Source organism: Staurois parvus, unplaced genomic scaffold (genome assembly GCF_062004578.1).
Source record: "Staurois parvus isolate SC_StPar_1 unplaced genomic scaffold, SC_StPar_1.0 ptg000248l, whole genome shotgun sequence".
Lineage (NCBI taxonomy): Eukaryota > Metazoa > Chordata > Amphibia > Anura > Ranidae > Staurois > Staurois parvus.
Window position 1 is genome coordinate 1,076,786 of NW_028318044.1, and position 24,089 is coordinate 1,100,874.

General features: G+C 44.4%; 1 protein-coding gene across 1 annotated transcript in view; it reads left to right on the plus strand.

The window, feature by feature from the left end:
- Window positions 1-14,715: 14,715 nt before the first annotated feature.
- HAO1 (hydroxyacid oxidase 1) overlaps window positions 14,716-24,089 on the plus strand; it is a 73,033-nt gene continuing 63,659 nt past the window's right edge. The window contains exon 1 of the mRNA XM_089680623.1: window positions 14,716-14,884. Coding sequence (XP_089536749.1) covers window positions 14,748-14,884 — 137 coding nt within the window. The 5' untranslated portion in view covers window positions 14,716-14,747. The remainder of the gene's footprint in view (window positions 14,885-24,089) is intronic.

The following is a 24,089-nucleotide window of genomic DNA, read 5'->3' on the forward strand; positions in this document are numbered from 1 at the left end:
ATTATTATTATTATACAGGATTTATATATTACTATTATTATACAGGATTTATTATTATTATAATACAGGATTTATTTATTATTATTATTATTATTATTATACAGGATTTATATATTATTATTATAATACAGGATTTATATATTATTATTATACAGGATTTATATATTATTATTATAATACAGGATTTATATATTATTATAATACAGGATTTATATATTATTATTATTATTATACAGGATTTATATATTATTATTATTATTATACAGGATTTATATATTATTATTATTATTCAGGATTTATATATTATTATTATTATACAGGATTTATATATTATTATTATACAGGATTTATATGGCGCCAACAGTTTGCTCAGCGCTTTACAATATAACGGGAGACAATACAGCAACAATACAGTTCAATACAAGAGGGTTAGGAGGGCCTGATCCTGGGAGCTTACAATCGAAGAGAAAATTATGTCATCATCACCAAACATCCTTTCAATCGATGGAATAGGAAAAGAAAAGTGGAATTTATAGGGCCCCCCCCATTTTTTTATGGGACTGTAGCAGGGGAATTAAGGTTTCAAGTCCCCCCACTGTATTTATACATTCTAGAAGGTCAGTAGGGTTTTTAGTCCCCCCCCCCCAATGGTGTGAGGAGGAGAAAAAAACTTTAAAGTTTCAAGTCCCCCCATGGCATACTAATATACTTTAATGGGGAAGCTTCTAGAAAATAGGAGTTTTTAGTCCCCCACTACATCTGGACAGTTTTAAGCCCCCCCCCCCAGGATATATTATATAATGGGGAAGATTCTAGAAATTGGGAGTTTTTAGTTCCCCACTACACCTGGACAGTTTTAACCCCCCCCCCCCCCCGGTATATTATATAATGGGGAAGATTCTAGAAATTTGGAGTTTTTAGTCTCCCACTACACCTGGACATTCTTAAGCCCCCCCCCCAGGGTATATTATATAATGGGGAAGATTCTAGAAATTGGGGGTTTGTAGCCCCCCCACTACACCCGGACAGTTTTAAGCCCCCCCCAACCTAAGGGCATACTAATATAATGGGGAAGCTTCTAGAAGATAGGAGTTTTTAGTCCCCCACTACACCTGGACAGTTTTAAGCCCCCCCCCCAGGATATATTATATAATAGGGAAGATTCTAGAAATTGGGAGTTTTTAGTCCCCCACTATACCTGGACAGTTTTAAGCACCCCCCCCCAGGGTAAATTATAAAAAGGGGTAGATTCTAGAAATTGGGGGTTTTTAGTCCCCCACTACACCTGGACATTCTTAAGCCCCCCCCAGGGTATATTATATAATGGGGAAGATTATAGAAATTTGGGGTTTGTAGCCCCCCCACTACACCCGGACAGTTTTAAGCCCCCCCCAACCCAAGGGCATACTAATATAATGGGGAAGCTTCTAGAAGATAGGAGTTTTTAGTCCCCCACTACACCTGGACATTCTTAAGCCCCCCCCAGGGTATATTATATAATGGGGAAGATTCTAGAAATTGGGAGTTTTTAGTCCCCCACTATACCTGGACAGTTTTAAGCGCCCCCCCCCCAGGGTAAATTATAAAAAGGGGTAGATTCTAGAAATTGGGAGTTTTTAGTCCCCCACTACACCTGGACAGTTTTACGCCCCCCCCCCCCCAGAGTAAATTATAAAAAGGGGAAGATTCTAGAAATTGGGAGTTTTTAGTCCCCCACTACACCTGGACAGTTTTAACCCCCTCCACAGGGTATATTATATAACGGGGAATATTCTAGAAAATGGGAGTTTTTAGTCCCTCACTACACCTGGACAGTTTAAAGCCCCTCCCCAAGATATACTATATGATGGGAAAGATTCTAGAAATTGGGATTTTTCAGTCCCCCACTACACCTGAACAGTTTTAATCCCCCCCCCCTCCCCCTCCTCCACAGGGTATATTATATAAAGGGGAAGATTCTAGAAATTTTGAGTTTTTAGTCCCTCACTACACCTGGACAGTTTTAAGCCCCCTCCCCAGGATATATTATATGATGGGAAAGATTCTAAAAATTGGGAGTTTTTAGCCCCCCACTACACCTTGACATTCCTGGAAGAAAAAGTGACCAATAGAGAGGTGAATTGGAGAGAGGAGAGGGCTATAAAAGGGGGTCCGTTAATGTAAAAAACAGAAACCTGGGAGGCATCTCTGGTGCTCCCCTCCCACCCGCCCATGTTTGTCGCAGTCAATATTTTTGGTAAGTATCATATTAGATGATGGTAGAATAAGTAAGTATGTAAGTTGCAAAAAGATGTATGGTTAACCACTTCAAGACCGGACACTTTTACCCCCTTCCTGACCAGGGCAATTTTCAGCTTTCAGCGCTATCACGCTTTGAATGACAATTACGCGGTCATGCAATGCTGTACCCAAATGAATTTTTTACCATTTTTTTTAAACAGATAAAGCTTTATTTTGGTGGTATTTATTCACCGCTGGGATTTTTATTTTTTTTGCTATGTAAATGAAAAGTCCAAAAATTTGGAAAAAAAGTGTTTTTTTATAAAATTTTGCAAATAAATAATATTTCATCATAAATCTTTGCCAAAATTTATTTCGTTATCTTTTTAGTAAAAAAAAAAAATCCAAATAAGTTTATAACAAAAATGAAAATTTTTAAACATTTTTTTTTACATTTTTATTTTATTTTTTTATATTATTATTTTTTACTTTTTTTTATTTTTTTTTACATACTGTCACCCTAGCAGTACAGTGTCACCATGGTGACACTGTACTACTTGTGGGGGGTGATGAAGATTTTTTTTTTTTTTTTTTTACACATTGCTTTTACACCCATATAGGATGTAAAAGCAATCATTTCTCTTTCTCTCTGTGTGCATTCATGCACTCATTGAGAAGTACTGAGTGAGCTGTGATTGGTCACAGCTTGTCACATGGTACAAGCCTGTTGTGAATAGGCTTGTACCATGTGACCTCTGTGATCATTCACAGATTTCACACGTAGTAAGCAATGATGTCACAAGTGACATCTTGCTTACTACTTGGCATGTGATCACTGATTGGCCAATCAGTGATCACATGATCGGGACCTCGTACAGAGGTCCCATCCGACGATCGTTGTTTCACTGTGTCCGGAGGACACAGCGGGCACCGAATCGCGGTGCTGCGCGCTCCCAGGGAGCGCGCACAAGCAGGGTGCGGGGAGGCCGTTTATAGACGGCCACCCGACCCTGCAGTGCCACCGTCCGGCCGTTTATATGCAACGGCCGGTCGGGAAGTGGTTAATGAGTATGGTTGATAAGTGTTAATAAGTACAGCTTGAGTCGTAGTGACTAAGCTGGGGGTTTTATTTAAGTAAAAATGTTTTACAATTATTAGTAAGCTAATATGAAAAAATAAAGTGTTATTATAAAGAATGATATTTAAACCAATAATAAAACAGTCGCGGCCAAGTTAGCACCAAACAATAAGAGTTTTGTTCTTTTATTGTATAGATTAAAGAATACTGCCTACAGTCCCATAAGAAAAGTGTCCAAAATCTCAATATAAACTTGTGCATTTATTAAAGATTTAATGACTCTCATCTCCCCCATACCTTTACCTGACATATAAACCAAGATCATCAGTGATTGTGGAGATTTGCGTGTTTTCTTCTGGCAGTTGTGTATATACATTTCATTGGAACGGCACCAAACAAAACTTCCAGTATCATCACCCTGCCCAATGCAGATTCCTGATTCATCACTGAATATCACTTCCATCCAGTCATCCACAGTCCATGACTGCTTTTCTTTTGCACCCCTGTAACCTTGTTTTTGTCTGTTTAGGTGTTAATGATGGTTTTCGTTTGGCTTTTCTGTATGTAAATCCCATTTCCTTTAGGCGATGTCTTACAGTTCGCTCACAGACATTGACTCCGGTTTCTGCCCATTTGTTCCTGATTTGTTTTGTTGTACATTTTCTGTTTTCAAGGCATAATGCTTTGAGCTTTCTATCTTGACGCTTTAATGTCTTCCTTGGTCTACCAGTACGCTTCCCTTTTACAACCTTCCCATTTGATTTGTACTTGGTCCAGATTTTAGACACAGCTGACTGGGAACAACCAACATCTTTTGCAACATTCCGTGATGTTGCAACATTTACATTCTTGAAGACGTTTTATGATCCTCTCCTTTGTTTCAACTGCCATCTCTCATGTTGGAGCCATGATTCAATATTATTATTATACAGGATTTATTATTATTATTATACAGGATTTATTATTATTATTATTATTATTATTATTATTATTATTATTATTATTATTATACAGGATTTATATATTATTATTATTATACAGGATTTATATATTATTATTATACAGGATTTATTATTATTATTATTATTATAATTATTATACAGGATTTATATATTATTATTATTATTATTATTATACAAGATTTATATATTATTATTATTATACAGGATTTATATATTATTATTATACAGGATTTATATATTATTATTATACAGGATTTATATATTATTATTATTATTATTATACAGGATTTATATATTATTATTATTATACAGGATTTATTATTATTATTATTATTATTATAATTATTATACAGGATTTATATATTATTATTATACAAGATTTATATATTATTATTATTATTATACAGGATTTATATATTATTATTATACAGGATTTATATAGCGCCAACAGTTTGCTCAGCGCTTTACATTATAATGGGAGACAATACAGCAACAATACAGTTCAATACAAGAGGGATAGGAGGGCCTGATCCTTGGAGCTTACAATCTATGATTAATAATATACAACATATACTAAATTGATATGCCATTAATTAATACCTATGAAATAATATACATTATTTATTTAAACAATGCTGTCTGCCATAAAGGAAATCCCAAGGCAAGAGAACCTTGTCCCTCCTCTGGACAAAGATGACTGCCAAGACCTTCGTTGCCCAGAGGGTCCACATTCAAAGGCTGTCATATGTTCCTCAGCAAAAAATTTTAGAAATAATAATTTTTTTAGATTTTAAATTTCGATTTCCAAATCTATATTACATTTCTGCTGCACTCTACTACACTTTCACATTTTCTGGATCTCTGATTTTTAAATGGCGATACAAAGGAACCAGCAGAAAGTTGAAATTTGCTCAGTAGGTGGCCCTGTCAGTTCCCTGCCCACCATCCCTTGATTGAAGATAAAAGGAGCCAAGTTGGGGGGTAAATAATAGTGTATGGCCAGCTTAAGATTTCTTGAAGAATTGTTAGACTTTTCTAATAAACTGATTTTCTACTTCAAATGTTGCAGAGCAGAGGTGAAAATGAAATCTGACCATCCTTTCCTTCAGCGTTGCACAGTTGTACTGGCTTCTCTCCTGGGCTGAAATTGCTTACTATGATTTCACTGCACATTCAGATGGCGACATATAGTGCAAGCTGACCCAGGTGTACCCTGTGCCTGAGCTTACTTGCTATTGCTTGTGTCCCCATTGGAGTAATGTACAGTAACTTCATGTCCTGGGGGGAGGGGATCTTTCCATTCGCACACAGGTGACAAATTAAAAAAAAAAACCCACACAAAACATTCATGCTCTATCAAAAAATACATTGACTCTGTTTGGACTTTAAGCAATCGACTGGGTAGATCAGCTCAGGTGTGTCTACAGTCCTCAATAACGTACCGCACTCATGTTCCCAGCATGGCTGTGCCCACTTTGCCCCAGACCTACATTGCATGACGGGGGAATGGCATGCATTGCCTGATCACCACTCCTGAGGATTAAAGTGAAGCTAGGGGCAAAACTTTTCTTTAATTTTGGATAAAATCCATGTCATTTCTTTCTTTGATTTTTTTTGTTTGCCATCTGTGTCTCATTGGGGAGATTTTCCTCTACTTCCTATCCCATAGCCAAACAGGAAGTGGGAGGAAATCCCTCCAACGTTCTATCACCAGAACTAGTGTCCCCATTGGAAGATTTCCCCTCCATTTCTGTTCTGCTGACAACCCAAAATTTGGGATTGTCTTTCACTTTTAGGCTCCATTCACACTTGTGCGACTTCAAAATCCTGGGATTTTCATTGCGACTTTACTGTGCAACTTTGATGTGACCTTGGATGAGTGTGACTTTCTCCGATGAAGTCACGTGTTGTGACGTAACGCGTAGGGTGGGATGAAGTCAAGCCGCACGACCGGAAGTTTACCATTTTGTGAGCTACCAGAGTACGCCGAATGTGATAGATTCGAAGCTTTTCTACTGCAGTGTCCCAATTGGACACTTTTTAACGTGAGTGCACTCAATTTTTTAATAAATATTGGTGAATATAAATGCCACATTATGTTGAGCGTTCTTTCTAAATGTTCGGAGGATGTGATGGATAAGTAGGATGAACCCTCTGGAGTAGAGTGTGAAGGAGAGTGGAGTTACAAAGGATTTATACCTACCCGGGTTAAAAGGGAAAACGCTGTTTGACCCAATATCTGTACGTCAAGTAAGAAGGTGAGAGTATATATGTAGGACAGGGGTGGAGGAGCACAGAAGGGGGTATTTGCACATGGAAGAAACGTGCACCGATTTGTACAAGAATTAAGCAATTGTGTGTTGAAGATGTTATACACAAGGACTTCCTCTATTATTTGAGATATCCATATCACATATTGTGATGGTTATATGCACTTTACAGATAGTTAGTTATATAAGTATTGCACCAGCACTTTAATTTTAGAAATTGCTCATATGAGATTGTTTATTGCGCGGCAGTGATATTATTATTATTATACAGTATTTATAAAGCGCCGATAGTTCGCTCAGCGCTGTACATTACAAAGGGGGACAGAACATGTGACAGAACAATAGCAATACAATGCAAAACATGAGGGGATCGAGGGCCCTGCTCTTTCGAGCTTACAATCTAGGAGGGAGGGGATGGTGGTACAGGAGGAGATAGCTGTGGGGGATGGAGTGGTAGGAAGAGTGGAGGAGGTCGGCAGGTTAGCAGGGGGTGGGGTAGGCTTCCCTGAAGAGATGGGTTTTCAGGGTGCGCCTAAAGGAGAGGAGAGTAGGTGATAATCTGATGGGTTGGGGCAGGGAGTTCCAGAGGATGGGTGACACCCTGGAGAAGTTCTGGAGGCGGGCATGGGAGGAGGAGACCAGGGAACTAGAGAGAAGGAGGTCTTGTGAGGAGCGGAGTGTGCGTGTTGGGTGGTACTTGGATATTAGGTCGGTGATGTAGTTCGGGGCAGTATGGTGGACAGCTTTGTACATCAGTGTTAGGATTTTGAATTTGATCCGTTGGCAAATTGGAAGCCAGTGGAGGGATTGGCAGAGGGGGGTGGCGGAGATGGAGCGGTTGGAAAGGTGAATGAGTCTGGCAGCCGTATTCAGGATCGTCTGAAACGGGGATAGCCAGCGGCGAGGCAGGCCTGATATATAGAAAAATGATTTTTTACACATGTGACAACACATTGAGTGTCAGCAGCATTAATATATATACAGTGGGGCAAAAAGGTATTTAGTCAGCCACCAATTGTGCAAGTTCTCCCACTTAAAAAGATGAGAGAGGCCTGTAATTGGCATCATAGGTAGACCTCAACTATGAGACACAAAATGAGAAAAAAAAACAGACAATCACTTTGGCTGATTTGGAAACAATTTATTTGCAAATTATGGTGGAAAATAAGTATTTGGTCACCAACAAACAAGCAAGATTTCTGGCTCTCACAGACCTGTACCTTCTTCTTTAAGAGTCTCCTCTGTCCTACACTCATTACCTGTATCAATGGCACCTGTTTGAACTTGTTATTAGTATAAAAGACACCTGTCCACAACCTCAAACAGTCACACTCCAAACTCCACTATGGTGAAGACCAAAGAGCTGTCGAAGGACACCAGAAACAAAATTGTAGACCTGCACCAGGCTGGGAAGACCGAATCTGCAAAAGGCAAGCAGCTTGGTGTGAACAAATCAACTGTGGGAGCAATAATTAGAAAATGGAAGACATACAAGACCACTGATAATCTCCCTCGATCTGGGGCTCCACGCAAGATCTCACCCCGTGGGGTCAAAATGATCACAAGAACAGTGAGCAAAAATCCCAGGACCACATGGGGGGGACCTAGTGAATGACCTGCAGAGAGCTGGGACCAACGTAACAAAGGCTACCATCAGTAACACACTACGCCGCCAGGGACTCAGATCCTGCAGTGCCAGACGTGTCCCCCTGCTTAAGTCAGTACATGTCCGGGCCCGTCTGAAGTTTGCTAGAGAGCATTTGGATGATCCAGAAGAGGATTGGGAGAATGTCATATGGTCAGATGAAACCAAAATAGAACTGTTTGGTAGAAACACAACTCGTCGTGTTTGGAGGAGAGAGAATGCTGAGTTGCATCCAAAGAACACCATACCTACTGTGAAGCATGGGATTGGCAACATCATGCTTTGGGGCGGTTTCTCCGCAAAGGGACCAGGACGACTGATCCATGTACAGGACAGAATGAATGGGGCCATGTATCGGGAGATTTTGAGTGCAAACCTCCTTCCATCAGCAAGAGCCTTGAAGATGAAACGTGGCTGGGTCTTCCAACATGACAATGATCCTAAACATACTGCCTGGGCAATGAAGGAGTGGCTTCGTAAGAAGCATTTCAAGGTCCTGGAGTGGCCTAGCCAGTCTCTAGATCTCAACCCCATAGAAAACCTTTGGAGGGAGTTGAAAGTCCGTGTTGCCCAGCGACAGCCCCAAAACATCACTGCTCTAGAGGAGATCTGCATGGAGGATGGGCCAACATACCAGCAACAGTGTGTGCCAACCTTGTGAAGACTTACAAGAAACGTTTCACCTCTGTCATTGCCAACAAAGGATATATAACCAAGTATTGAGATGAACTTTTCATATTGACCAAATACTTATTTTCCACCATAATTTTCAAATAAATTCTTTCCAGATCAGCCAATGTGATTGTCTGGATTTGTTTTCTCATTTTGTCTTTCATAGTTGAGGTCTACCTATGATGCCAATTACAGGCCTCTCTCATCTTTTTAAGTGGGAGAACTTGTACAATTGGTGGCTGACTAAATACTTTTTTGCCCCACTGTATAAGTAGGAGTTTGTTAATTGCACTGAAGTTTTTGGATATTTTTTTTTAATGTATTCTGCTATATGTCTTTGGTGAAATAAAATCCGAATAATTGTATATTGATTGGTTTGCATGAAAGTTATAGTGCCTACAAACCGTGGTATACAGTATCTCCGAGAAGTGAGTCCCCCCCTCACATGTTTGTAAATATTTGATTCTATCTTTTCATGTGACAACACTGAAGAAATGACACTTTGTTACAATGTGACGTAGTCAGTGTACAGCTTGTATAACATATACATTTGCTGTCCCCTCAAAATAACTCAACACACCACCATTAATGTCTAAACCGCGGGCAACAAAAGTGAGTCCACCCCTGAGTGACAATGTCCAAATTGGGCCCAATTAGTCATTTTCCCTCCCCGGTGTCATGTGACTCATTAGTGTTACAAGGGCTCAGGTGTGAATGGGGAGCAGGTGTGTTAAATTTGGTGTTATCGCTCTCACTCTCTCATACTAGTCACTGGAAGTTCAACATGGCACCTCATGACAAAGAACTCTCTGAAGATCTGAAAAAAAAGAATTGTTGCTCTACATAAAGATGGCCTAGATAGGCTATAAAAAGCTTGCCAAGACCTTGAACCTGAGCTGTAGCACGGTGGCCAAGACCATACAGCGGTTTAACAGGACAGGTTCCAATCAGAACAGGCCTCGCCATGGTCAACCAAGGAAGCTGAGTGAACGTGCTCAGCGTCATATCTTTGGGAAATAGACATATGAGTGCTGCCAGCATTGCTGCAGAGGTTGAAGGGGTGGGGGGGTCAGCCTGTCAGTGCTCAGACTGTACGCCGCACACTGCATCAAATTGGTTTGCATCAAATTGGCTGTCATCCCAGAAGGAAGCCTCTTCTAAAGATGATGCACAAGAAAGTTGGCAAACAGTTTGCTGAAGACAAGCAGACTAAGGACATGGATTACTGGAACCATGTCCTGTGGTCTGATGACACCAAGGTCAACTGATTTGGTTCAGATAGTGTCAAGCGTGTGCGGCGGCAACCAGGTGAGGAGTACAAAGACAAGTGTGTCTTGCCTACAATCAAGCATGGTGGTGGAAGTGTCATGGTCTGGGGCTGCATGAGTGCTGCCGGCACTGGGGGGTTACAGTTCATTGGGGGAACCATGAATGCCAACATGTACTGTGACATACTGAAGCAGAGCATGATACTCTTCCTTCAGAAACTGGGCCACAGGGCAGTATTCCAACATGATAACGACCCCAAACACACCTCCAAGACCACCACTGCCTTGCTAAAGAAGCTGAGGGTAAAGGTAATGGACTGGCCAAGCATGTCTCCAGACCTAAACCCTATTGAGCATCTGTGGGGCATCCTCAAACAGAAGGTGGAGGAGTGCAAGGTCTCTAACATCCACCAGCTCCGTGATGTCATCATAGAGGAGTGGAAGAGGACTCCAGTGGTAACCTGTGAAGCTCTGGTGGCCTCCATGCCCAAGAGGGTTAAGGCAGTGCTGGAAAATAATGGCGGACACACAAAATATTGACACTTTGGGTCCAATTTGGACCTTGTCACTTAGGGGTGGACTCACTTTTGTTGCCAGCGGTTTAGACATTAATGGCGGTGTGTTGAGTTATTTTGAGGGGACAGAAAATTTACATGTTATACAAGCTGTACACTGACTACATCACATTGTACCAAAGTTTAATTTCTTCAGTGTTGTCACATGAAAAGATATAATAAAATATTTACAAAAATGTGAGGGATGGACTCACTTCTGTGAGATACTGTATACTGAATACTGGAATTTTTATTTTTTTAAATTATTTTCTATTACTACTTGATCAGCAACCTGTAACGGGACTGTGATAGTGCGTCAGGAAATCTGACACTCACAGATACTGGGGGGGGGGGGGAAACTTACTAACTGCCACTGCCATCTCCAGAGACATTAATACAGTGTTACTATACACTGTCACTGTACTAATGACACTGGCTGGGAAGGGGTTAACATCTAGGGTGATCAAGGGGTTAACTGGGTGCCTAACAATGTGTAATGTGTGTATTATGTACTGGTTTTACTAAAAGGTTGCTTTGTTTCTTCTCCCTTTGCAGGGATGAGAAACAGAGAGATCATTCCCCCCTGTACAGAGACCTGTGTTCATTGTCAAATAGGGCTGTGGTTGCAATGGAAAAACAGAATGGTTGGCCGCACAGACAGCAATGTGGTGGATGAAATCCGTTATTGGATCCCTTTACATGCAACATGATAAGAACATTACAGCTCTAAGACAGGACAGAGGAGCAGTAGACACATTTCACATGAACACGTGCTAAATCATTTAAGGAATACCAGTGGGACAGTTTTTGCGTCTATGACATATATATAGTGATACTTCAGATTTTGAACGGGAATCACAATCTTTGTTTCATCGGTTTATAGAACAAGAATATCCTAAGTGGGCCTGGACAGGAAGGGGGTGAAAGTGTCCGGACTTGAAGTGGTTAACCCATTAGTAGGCCTACTTTGTCCTGAGCGGCAGCTGGCATCACATCTATTTATGGCTACCAAATTAACGATCGCGAGAGCTTGGAAAACCCTTCTTCTTAGCTTCGAGGCCATTGAGAATCGCATGGATTTTATAATGGTTAATGAGAAGCTAACGGCCATGCTGTTAGACACCCACCCAAAGTTTTTGCAGATCTGAAGCCCTTGGATTGATGTGGCCCAACCATGTAGATTTGACCAGACCCTACAGGAAGGCGGTGAAAGGGTCCGGACTTGAAGTGATTAACCCATTAGTAGGCCTACTTTGTCCTGAGCGGCAGCTGGCATCACATCTAATTATGGCTACCAAATTAACGATCGCGAGAGCTTGGAAAACCCTTCTTCTTAGCTTCGAGGCCATTGAGAACCGCATGGATTTTATAATGGTTAATGAGAAGCTAACGACCATGCTGTTAGACACCCACCCAAAGTTTTTGCAGATCTGGAGCCCTTGGATTGATGTGGCCCAACCATGTAGATTTGACCAGACCCTACAGGAAGGGAGTGAAAGTGTCCGGACTTGAAGTGGTTAACCCATTAGTAGGCCTACTTTGTCCTGAGCGGCAGCTGGCATCACATCTATTTATGGCTACCAAATTAACGATCGCGAGAGCTTGGAAAACCCTTCTTCTTAGCTTCGAGGCCGTTGAGAACCGCATGGATTTTATAATGGTTAATGAGAAGCTAACGACCATGCTGTTAGACACCCACCCAAAGTTTTTGCAGATCTGGAGCCCTTGGATTGATGTGGCCCAACCATCTAGATTTGACCAGACCCTACAGGAAGGGGGTGAAAGTGTCCGGACTTGAAGTGGTTAACCCATTAGTAGGCCTACTTTGTCCTGAGAGGCAGCTGGCATCACATCTAATTATGGCTACCAAATTAACGATCACGAGAGCTTGGAAAACCCCTCTTCTTAGCTTCGAGGCCGTTGAGAACTGGATGAATTTTATAATGGTTAATGAAAAGCTAACAGCCATGCTGTTAGACACCCACCCAAAGTTTTTGCAGATCTGGGGCCCTTGGTTTGATGTGGCCCAACCATCTAGATTTGACCAGACCCTTCTGTCAATATAAGACTCTCCTAGCGCGATCCCCTGGAGCCCTTTCTTTGTCTTAACTATTCTTGTTTCTCCCTTCTTTTCTTTTTTCTCTCCTTTGTTTTTGTTAGCCTTCATGCGATTTGCGCTGATTGTAATACTAGAGAATCGTACCTGTAAGATAAAGGTGCAGTGCTAAGACACTGATGACCATCAAAAGTATCTGCAGTGCAAAATCAGTGCCAATGATGAACCATTCATAAATATTTAAAATGGATTGCTATTATGTTAATAGTGATAAAGTGGCGATAATATATAACGGTCAGTGTCCATACAAATGTGTCAAGGTCCTACCTTTTCCCAGAGGTTATGCTGCTCCATGTGCTGACATCCATCTTGGGTTTCTGCAGAGCATGGTGGGAGTCTTTTTATGCCTTAAGGCAGTGGTTCTCAAGCTTCCTAATGTCGTGACCCTTTAATACAGTTCCTCATGTTGTGGTGACCCCCAACCATAACATTATTTACCCAGTAATTATAATTCATGAGTGTCGTTTTACCTCCAATACTGCTGCTTTCAACACAGTAGCTGCTTTCAACAGAGTAGCTGCTTTCAACACAGTAGCTGCTCTTTACACATCAGAAATATGTTTTTCTGATGGTCTTAGGCGACCCCTGTGAAAGGGTCGTTCGACCCCCAAAGGGGTCGCGATCCACAGGTTGAGAACCACTGCCTTCAGGCCTCTGCGGTCCATCCCCCAGAGGGGTGTGGTTGATCACATATAAGCCTGTTGTCCGCACGTGCTCTTTGCATTCGTGTCTTGTATGTTCGTGTTGCAACAAGCTCTGTTTCTACTCTCGTGGCTCTCCTGGAAACTGACTCGGCTTTTGACTAGACTATTCTCTGCGTTATCCATTTATCTGACCTCCCGTTGCTGAACCCGGCTTGTGACCTGTTATTCTTGTCTACTGGTCTGTACTGTCTGTCCCGTTGTTGTCGACCCGGCCTGCCCGACTACGCTATTGTCTTATCTGGTTCCTACCAGCTACACGCCATTGGCGGCGGCCATTACCGCAGCTAAGGTGTCTTGGGGGCCGCGGCCTGGTCCCTGGCTGCGTCAAGTCCATCCCCACCATCAGGGGCCCTGGTGAAGGGCAGCCTGGGACTTAGACTCCGCGCCCTGAGGGACTCCGGTCTGTGGGTGGTGGTTGTCGTCAGTTGGTGCGTGACCCATTAGGCCTGCCTGTCCGTTCCACAGCACCTGCCCTGACAAAATGATCAAACAATGTCCATGAAAGTGACCAAGTGCAAAATAAGTGCTAATGCAATAAAGTGCTAATAATGAATCATTCATATAATAACAGTATAAAGTGCTAATGGTCATAAAGTGGCAATTGTGAACAAATGACAATAACTGATTGTCAATATCATATAAAAGACAATTCAATGTCCATATAAGTGACAATGTGGAGATCCAGATGAATATGATCTCAAATAAGTGCTTCACGTGCTAGAATGAATATTTGGTGATGTGCTAGGAACGTGGTAAGATTACGCACTCACCAGATGCGTAATATTAATATGCATTTATAAGTAATGTGTTCAGCCGGAGGTCTGTTGCATGACCGCGCAGTTGTCATTTAAAATGCGACAGAGCTGGAAGCTGAAAATTGGCCCGGGCAGGAAGGGGGAAGAAGTGCCCGGTAGGCAAGGGGTTAATGCAATTTATAAGATTTCTTTCCACCCTTTTATGTATTGTGTTTCTGTACTCCATTTCTCTCCTTGTCAATACTTCAGTGCATTTGTCATGTCCTTCATCAGAAGAATTGTATACTTTATTCTTTTGTGTCAGTGATTTTGCTTTTGCAGTGCCAAAGCCACGCACATGAAAGCTGCGTTTACACATTGACAGACAAACCAAACACAGGTCATGCAAACATGAGATAAAAATGGTTATTTATTATCCACACCCTCCCCCCCCCCCATCCTCCAGCTACAAATAGCTCATCATATCAAGTGCTGAGCAGCTTCCACAAAGACACCGGCCCAAAATGTCTGCAAAGTTGATAACGGTGGAAGATTTTGAGAAACATGCCAAATATTATCTGAAGAAGTCGGTCTTCGATTATTATCGATCGGGAGCGGATGGTCAGCAGACGTTGGCAGACAATGTAGCAGCGTTTTCAAGGTAAGTTACAATGTAACGTCATGACCTTTGTTTCTCCATTACCAGAGATTTTACTGATGAATAGACAAAGGCATAGAGAATGAGCCCCAGGCTCTGCGTGGTGTCATTAAACTAGAATGCATGAACCAATGGTGGTCAATGTTCTTGATATGGGGGAATAAATGGCAGACCCTGACATCACCAAAGGGCCGCTCATAAGATCCAATGAATATTCAGCATCAGAGACAGTAGACACACAACAGGATAAAGTTGAAGCCTATTCGTATAATACAAGAGATGGTCAGAGACTGCAGACACAGTACAGGAGATGACCAGAGACTGCAGACATAATACAGGAGATGGTCAGAGACTGCAGACATAGTACAGGAGATGACCAGAGACTGCGGACAGTACAGGAGATGACCAGAGACTGCGGACATAGTACAGGAGATGACCAGAGACTGCGGACATAGTACAGGAGACGACCAGAGACTGCGGACACAGTACAGGAGATGACCAGAGACTGCGGACACAGTACAGGGGATGATCAGAGACTGTGGACATACTACAGGAGATGGTCAGAGACTGCGGACATACTACAGGAGATGGTCAGAGACTGCGGACATACTACAGGAGATGACCAGAGACTGCGGACACAGTACAGGAGATGACCAGAGACTGTGGACACAGTACAGGAGATGGCCAGAGACTGCGGACACAGTACAGGAGATGGCCAGAGACTGCGGACACAGTACAGGAGATGACCAGAGACTGCGGACACAGTACAGGAGATGACCAGAGACTGCGGACATAGTACAGCAGATGACCAGAGACTGCGGACATACTACAGGAGATGGTCAGAGACTGCAGACATACTACAGGAGATGGTCAGAGACTGCAAACATACTACAGGAGATGACCAGAGACTGCAGACATAGTACAGGAGATGACCAGAGACTGCAGACATAGTACAGGAGATGACCAGAGACTGCGGACATACTACAGGAGATGACCAGAGACTGCGGACATACTACAGGAGATGGTCAGAGACTGCGGACATACTACAGGAGATGACCAGAGACTGCGGACACAGTACAGGAGATGACCAGAGACTGCGGACACAGTACAGGAGATGGCCAGAGACTGCGGACACAGTACAGAAGATGAACAGAGACTGCGGACACAGTACAGGAGATGGCCAGAGACTGCGGACATGCTACAGGAGATGACCAGAGACTGCGGACATGATACAGGAGATGGTCAGAGACTGCAGACATAGTACAGGAGATGACCAGAGACTGCAGACATACTACAGGAGATGACCAGAGACTGCAGACATAGTACAGGAGATGACCAGAGACTGCAGACATAGTACAGGAGATGACCAGAGACTGCAGACATAGTACAGAAGATGACCAGAGACTGCGGACATAGTACAGGAGATGACCAGAGACTGCGGACATAGTACAGGAGACGACCAGAGACTGCGGACACAGTACAGGAGATGACCAGAGACTGCGGACACAGTACAGGAGATGACCAGAGACTGCGGACACAGTACAGGGGATGATCAGAGACTGCGGACATACTACAGGAGATGGTCAGAGACTGCGGACATACTACAGGAGATGACCAGAGACTGCGGACACAGTACAGGAGATGACCAGAGACTGCGGACACAGTACAGGAGATGGCCAGAGACTGCGGACACAGTACAGGAGATGACCAGAGACTGCGGACACAGTACAGGAGATGGCCAGAGACTGCGGACACAGTACAGGAGATGGCCAGAGACTGCGGACACAGTACAGGAGATGGCCAGAAACTGCGGACACAGTACAGGAGATGACCAGAGACTGCGGACATAGTACAGCAGATGACCAGAGACTGCGGACATACTACAGGAGATGGTCAGAGACTGCAGACATGATACAGGAGATGATCAGAGACTGCAGACATACTACAGGAGATGGTCAGAGACTGCAAACATACTACAGGAGATGACCAGAGACTGCAGACATAGTACAGGAGATGACCAGAGACTGCGGACATACTACAGGAGATGACCAGAGACTGCGGACACAGCACAGGAGATGACCAGAGACTGCGGACACAGTACAGGAGATGGCCAGAGACTGCGGACACAGTACAGGAGATGACTAGAGACTGCGGACACAGTACAGGAGATGACCAGAGACTGCGGACATACTACAGGAGATGACCAGAGACTGCGGACATGATACAGGAGATGGTCAGAGACTGCAGACATGACACAGGAGATGATCAGAGACTGCAGACATACTACAGGAGATGACCAGAGACTGCAGACATAGTACAGGAGATGACCAGAGACTGCAGACATACTACAGGAGATGACCAGAGACTGCAGACATAGTACAGAAGATGACCAGAGACTGCAGACATAGTACAGGAGATGGTCAGAGACTGCGGACATACTACAGGAGATGACCAGAGACTGCGGACATACTACAGAAGATGGTCAGAGACTGCGGACATACTACAGGAGATGACCAGAGACTGCGGTCACAGTACAGGAGATGACCAGAGACTGCGGACACAGTAAAGGAGATGGCCAGAGACTGCGGACATAGTACAGATGTCCAGAGACTGTGGACACAGCACAGGGATGACCAGAGACTGCGGACATAGTACAGGAGATGACCAGAGACTGCGGACACAGTACAGGGATGACCAGAGACTGCGGACATAATACAGGAGATGACCAGAGACTGCGGACATAGTACAGGAGATGAACAGAGACTGCGGACACAGTACAGGAGATGACCAGAGACTGCGGACACGGTACAGGAGATGGCCAGAGACTGCGGACACGGTACAGGAGATGGCCAGAGACTGCGGACACAGTACAGGAGATGGCCAGAGACTGCGGACACGGTACAGGAGATGGCCAGAGACTGCGGACACGGTACAGGAGATGACCAGAGACTGCGGACACGGTACAGGGGATGACCAGAGACTGCGGACACGGTACAGGAGATGGCCAGAGACTGCGGACACGGTACAGGAGATGACCAGAGACTGCGGACACGGTACAGGAGATGACCAGAGACTGCGGACACGGTACAAGAGATGGCCAGAGACTGCGGACACGGTACAGGAGATGGCCAGAGACTGCGGACACGGTACAGGAGATGGCCAGAGACTGCGGACACGGTACAGGAGATGACCAGAGACTGCGGACACGGTACAGGAGATGACCAGAGACTGCGGACACGGTACAGGGGATGACCAGAGACTGCGGACACGGTACAGGAGATGGCCAGAGACTGCGGACACGGTACAGGAGATGACCAGAGACTGCGGACACAGTACAGGGGATGACCAGAGACTGCGGACACAGTACAGGAGATGACCAGAGACTGCGGACACAGTACAGGAGATGACCAGAGACTGCGGACACGGTACAGGAGATGACCAGAGACTGCGGACACGGTACAGGAGATGATCAGAGACTGCGGACACGGTACAGGAGATGGCCAGAGACTGCGGACACGGTACAGGAGATGACCAGAGACTGCGGACACGGTACAGGAGATGACCAGAGACTGCGGACACGGTACAGGAGATGACCAGAGACTGCGGACACGGTACAGGAGATGACCAGAGACTGCGGACACGGTACAGGAGATGACCAGAGACTGCGGACACGGTACAGGAGATGATCAGAGACTGCGGACACGGTACAGGGGATGACCAGAGACTGCGGACACGGTACAGGAGATGGCCAGAGACTGCGGACACAGTACAGGAGATGATCAGAGACCATGAACATACTGTAGAAGTTGTTGGAGTCTGGGGACATGCTTCGGGAGACATATTACACGAGACGGCTAGAAATGACTATTATAACAAGGTAATGACAAATGCCATGAACAGGAATGTACAATGACTGAACACGGCCTGTTATCAATAACAGATGATAATTTTGAAAAACACAGTAAGAAGTAAAATGAATGATAATGGATGATAACAAAAGGCAGAAGTGCAGGTTCCCCCCCCATGACTGATGGCCATGTGCACCCCCCACAAAGAACACGCAGCCACATACAATGTACAGGATTATCAGTACAATCTACAATATCGGAGATCTGTATGTCAATCTTTTGGTTTACAGATATTCGTCATGTTTGCAGTTTGTTCCGAGGACAGGGAGTGTGTCTGCTGAGCCAGGCGGAGGTCCTGCTGTGTATTATAGGCAGCCTCTGCCGGTCTCCTCCTGCTTCCATCACGTTGGGGGCCAAGACTGGGCCTAACACAGCGATGACCAAGCTCAGGACGGCCACAGACAGGCAGATGGCTCTCACAGACACAGACACACCTCGACACACAAACACAAAAATGGGTCCAGCTGAATGTTTTGCAGCATATTGCAATGCAGAGTGAAAATGTGGGAGTACAACAACCCCCATCATTGGTGTCAGTGAGTGCAATAATAACCCCCCCATCATTGGTGTCAGTGAGAGCAATAATAACCCCCTTCATTGGTGTCAGTGAGTGCAATAATAACCCCCATCATTGGTGTCAGTGAGTGCAATAATATCCCCCATCATTGGTGTCAGTGAGTGCAATAATAATCATTGGTGTCAGTGAGTGCAATAATAACCCCCCATCATTGGTGTCAGTGAGTGCAATAATAATCATTGGTGTCAGTGAGTGCAATAATAACCCCCCATCATTGGTGTCAGTGAGTGCAATAATAACTCCCCATCATTGATGTCAGTTAGTGCAATAATAACCCCCTATCATTGGTGTCAGTGAGTGCAATAATAACCCCCCATCATTGGTGTCAGTGAGTGCAATAATAACCCTCCATCATTGGTGTCAGAGAGTGCAATAATAACCCCCCATCATTGGTGTCAGAGAGTGCAATAATAACTCCCCATCATTGATGTCAGTGAGAGCAATAATAACTCCCCATCATTGGTGTCAGAGAGTGCAATAATAACCCTCCATCATTGGTGTCAATTAGTGCAATAATAACCCTCATCATTGGTGTCAGAGAGTGCAATAATAACCCCCATCATTGGTGTCAGTGAGTGCAATAATAACCCTTCATCATTGGTGTCAGTGAGTGCAATAAATACGCTCCATCATTGGTGTCAGTGAGTGCAATAATAACCCTTCATCATTGGTGTCAGTGAGTGCAATAAATACACTCCATCATTGGTGACAGTGAGTGCAATAATAACCCTCCATCATTGGTGTCAGTGAGTGAAATAATAACCCTCCATCATTGGTGTCAGTGAGTGCAATAATAACCCCCCATCATTGGTGACAATGAGTGCAATAATAACCCTCCATCATTGGTGTCAGTGAGTGCAATAATAACCCCCATCATTGGTGTCAGTGAGTGCAATAATAACCCTCCATCATTGGTGCCAGTGAGTGCAATAATAACCCCCCATCATTGGTGTCAGTGAGTGCAATAATAACCCCCCATCATTGGTGCCAGTGAGTGCAATAATAACCCCCCATCATTGGTGACAGTGAGTGCAATAATAACCCTCCATCATTGGTGTCAGTGAGTGAAATAATAACCCTCCATCATTGGTGTCAGTGAGTGCAATAATAACCCCCCATCATTGGTGACAATGAGTGCAATAATAACCCTCCATCATTGGTGTCAGTGAGTGCAATAATAACCCCCATCATTGGTGTCAGTGAGTGCAATAATAACCCTCCATCATTGGTGCCAGTGAGTGCAATAATAACCCCCCATCATTGGTGTCAGTGAGTGCAATAATAACCCTCCATCATTGGTGTCAGTGAGTGCAATAATAACCCCCCATCATTGGTGACAGTGAGTGCAATAGTAACACTCCATCATTGGTGTCAGTGAGTGCAATAATAACCCCCATCATTGGTGTCAGTGAGTGCAATAATAACCCTCCATCATTGGTGCCAGTGAGTGCAATAATAACCCCCCATCATTGGTGTCAGTGAGTGCAATAATAACCCCCATCATTGGTGTCAGTGAGTGCAATAATTACCCTCCATCATTGGTGACAGTGAGTGCAATAATAACCCTCCATCATTGGTGTCAGTGAGTGCAATAATAACCCCCATCATTGGTGTCAGTGAGTGAAATAATAACCCTCCATCATTGGTGTCAGTGAGTGCAATAATAACCCCCCATCATTGGTGACAGTGAGTGCAATAGTAACACTCCATCATTGGTGTCAGTGAGTGCAATAATAACCCCCCATCATTGGTGACAGTGAGTGCAATAGTAACACTCCATCATTGGTGACTGTGAGTGCAATAATAACCCCCCATCATTGGTGTCAGTGAGTGCAATAATTACCCTCCATCATTGGTGACAGTGAGTGCAATAATAACCCTCCATCATTGGTGTCAGTGAGTGCAATAATAACCCCCCATCATTGGTGTCAGTGAGTGCAATAATAACTCCCCATCATTAATGTCAGTGAGTGCACTGCCCGAGGGCCCGGGGTCAGTAGGGGGCCCCATGAGATGCCCCTGGTATCTTTCATAGGCTTTTTTGGGTGCGGTTTGAGTGTGGGCGAGGACACAGGGGCCCCATGATCCCCTGTTGCCCGGGGGCCCCATGAGTTGTCAATCCGCCCCTGCATGTACCCCATACTCATTCACATGGGGGAGCAGCATCCGGGAAGGCCTCTTGTTAAAAGGGGCTTCCAGATTCCAATAAGCCCCCCACCTGCAGATGTCCACAACCATTGGCCAGGGTTTTAGGGAAGAGGCCCTTGTCCCTATCAACATGGGGACAAGGTGCTTTGGGGGGGAGCCTCCCCTGCCCCAAAGCACCCCCCATGTTAAGGGCATGTGTCATGGTATGGTTCAGGAGGGGGGGCGCTGGCTCACTCCCCCCTTTCCGGACCTTCCGGGCTGCATGCTGTGATAAGGATCTGGTATGGGGGGGGCCACTTGCCATTTTTTTTGTGGGCATGGGGGTTCCCCTCAAAATACATTCCAGACCCGAAGGGCTTGGTATAGAGGGGGGGAACCCCACACCATTTTTCTGCTAAATTTTCCATTCAGCTGTCAGTGGGGAACCTCGCTGACAGCTGCAACATGAACACGTTTTCACTAATAAAATACCGCCGGACTTCATAGAATAACTCATTCGGCATTTTAGTCATTTTTTAGTGAATGCCGTTTTTTTTAAATGCTGTGCGGTATTGTACCACATACTCGGATCCCGTAACATACCGCTTCGTGCATTGTCACGGTTTGAAGTTCACGGGCAAACTTTCGTTAGGTTCGATTTTTTCGACCGTGAACCAAACGGGGGTGTGCGGCCCATCACTACTCTCCACAGATTGGACTTGGAAAAAGCATGCAGCAAGTGAAATGGCAGAACTGCCAATCCATATTGTTTTCAGGGTCAGCAATCCATAATGTCTTTTACAGGTGAAACTCAAAAAATGAGAATATGGTGCAAAAGTTCATTTATTTCAGTGCAGCAACTTAAAAGGTGAAACTAATATATGAGACTCATTACATGCAAAGCAAGATAGTTCAAGCCGTGATTTGTCATCATTTTGATGATTATGGATTACAGCTCATGAAAACCCCAAATCCACAATCTCAGAAAATGAGAATATTGTGAAAAGGTGGAATATTCTCGGCTCAAAGTGTCCCACTCTAATCAGCTCATTCAGCCATAACACCTGCAAAGGGTTCCTGAGCCTTTAAATGGTCTCTCAGTCTGGTTCAGTAGGAATCACAATCATGGGAAAGACTGCTGACCTGACAGTTGTGCAGAAAACCATCATTGACACCCTCCATAAGGAGGGAAAGCCTCAAAAGGTAATTGCAAAAGAAGTTGGATGTTCCCAAAGTGCTGTATCAAAGCACATTAATAGAAAGTTATGTGGAAGGGAAAAGTGTGGAAGAAAAAGGTGCACAAGCAGCAGGGATGACCGCAGCCTGGAGAGGATTGTCAGGAAAAGGCCATTCAAAAGTGTTTGGGACTTTCACAAGGAGTGGACTGAGGCTGGAGTCAGTGCATCAAGAGCCACCACACACAGACGGATCCTGCACATGGGCTTCAAATGTTGTATTCCTCTTGTCAAGCCGCTCCTGAACAACAAACAACGTCAGAAACGTCTTACCTTGGCTAAAGAAAAACAGACCTGGTCTGCTGCTCAGTGGTCCAAAGTCCTCTTTTCTGATGAGAGCAACTTTTGCATCTCTTTTGGAAACCAAGGACCCCGAGTATGGAGGAAGAATGGAGAGGCACAAGGACCCCGAGTATGGAGGAAGAATGGAGAGGCCCAAGGACCCAGAGTATGGAGGAAGAATGGAGAGGCCCAAGGACCCCGAGTATGGAGGAAGAATGGAGAGGCACAAGGACCCCGAGTATGGAGGAAGAATGGAGAGGCCCAAGAACCCCGAGTATGGAGGAAGAATGGAGAGGCCCAAGGACCCCGAGTATGGAGGAAGAATGGAGAGGCCCAAGGACCCCGAGTATGGAGGAAGAATGGAGAGGCACACACTGCAAGATGCTTGAAGTCCAGTGTGAAGTTTCCACAGTCTGTGTTGATTTGGGGAGCCATGTCATCTGCTGGTGTTGGCCCACTGTGCTTCATTAAGTCCAGGGTCAACGCAACCGTCTACCAGGATATTTTGGAGCACTTCATGCTTCCTTCCGCAGACGAGCTTTATGGGGATGCTGACTTCATTTTCCAGCAGGACTTGGCACCGCCCACACTGCCAAAAGCACCAAAACCTGGTTCAATGACCGTGGGATTACTGTGCTTGATTGGCCAGCAAACTCGCCTGACCTGAACCCCATAGAGAATCTATGGGGCATTGCCAAGAGAAAGATGAGAGACATGAGACCGAACAATGCAGAAGAGCTGAAGGCCGCTATTGAAGCATCCTGGTCTTCCATAACACCTCAGCAGTGCCATAGGCTGATAGCTTCCATGCCACGCCGCATTGAGACAGTAATTGCTGCAAAAGGGGCCCAAACCAAGTACTGAGTACATATGCAGCTTCTACTTTTCAGAGGTCCGATATTGTTCTATGTACAATCCGTGTTTTATTGATTGCATGGAATATTCTCATTTTCTGAGATTGTGGATTTGGGGTTTTCATGAGCTGTAAGCCATAATCATCACAATGATGACAAATCACGGCTTGAACTATCTTGCTTTGCATGTAATGAGTCTCATATATTAGTTTCACCTTTTAAGTT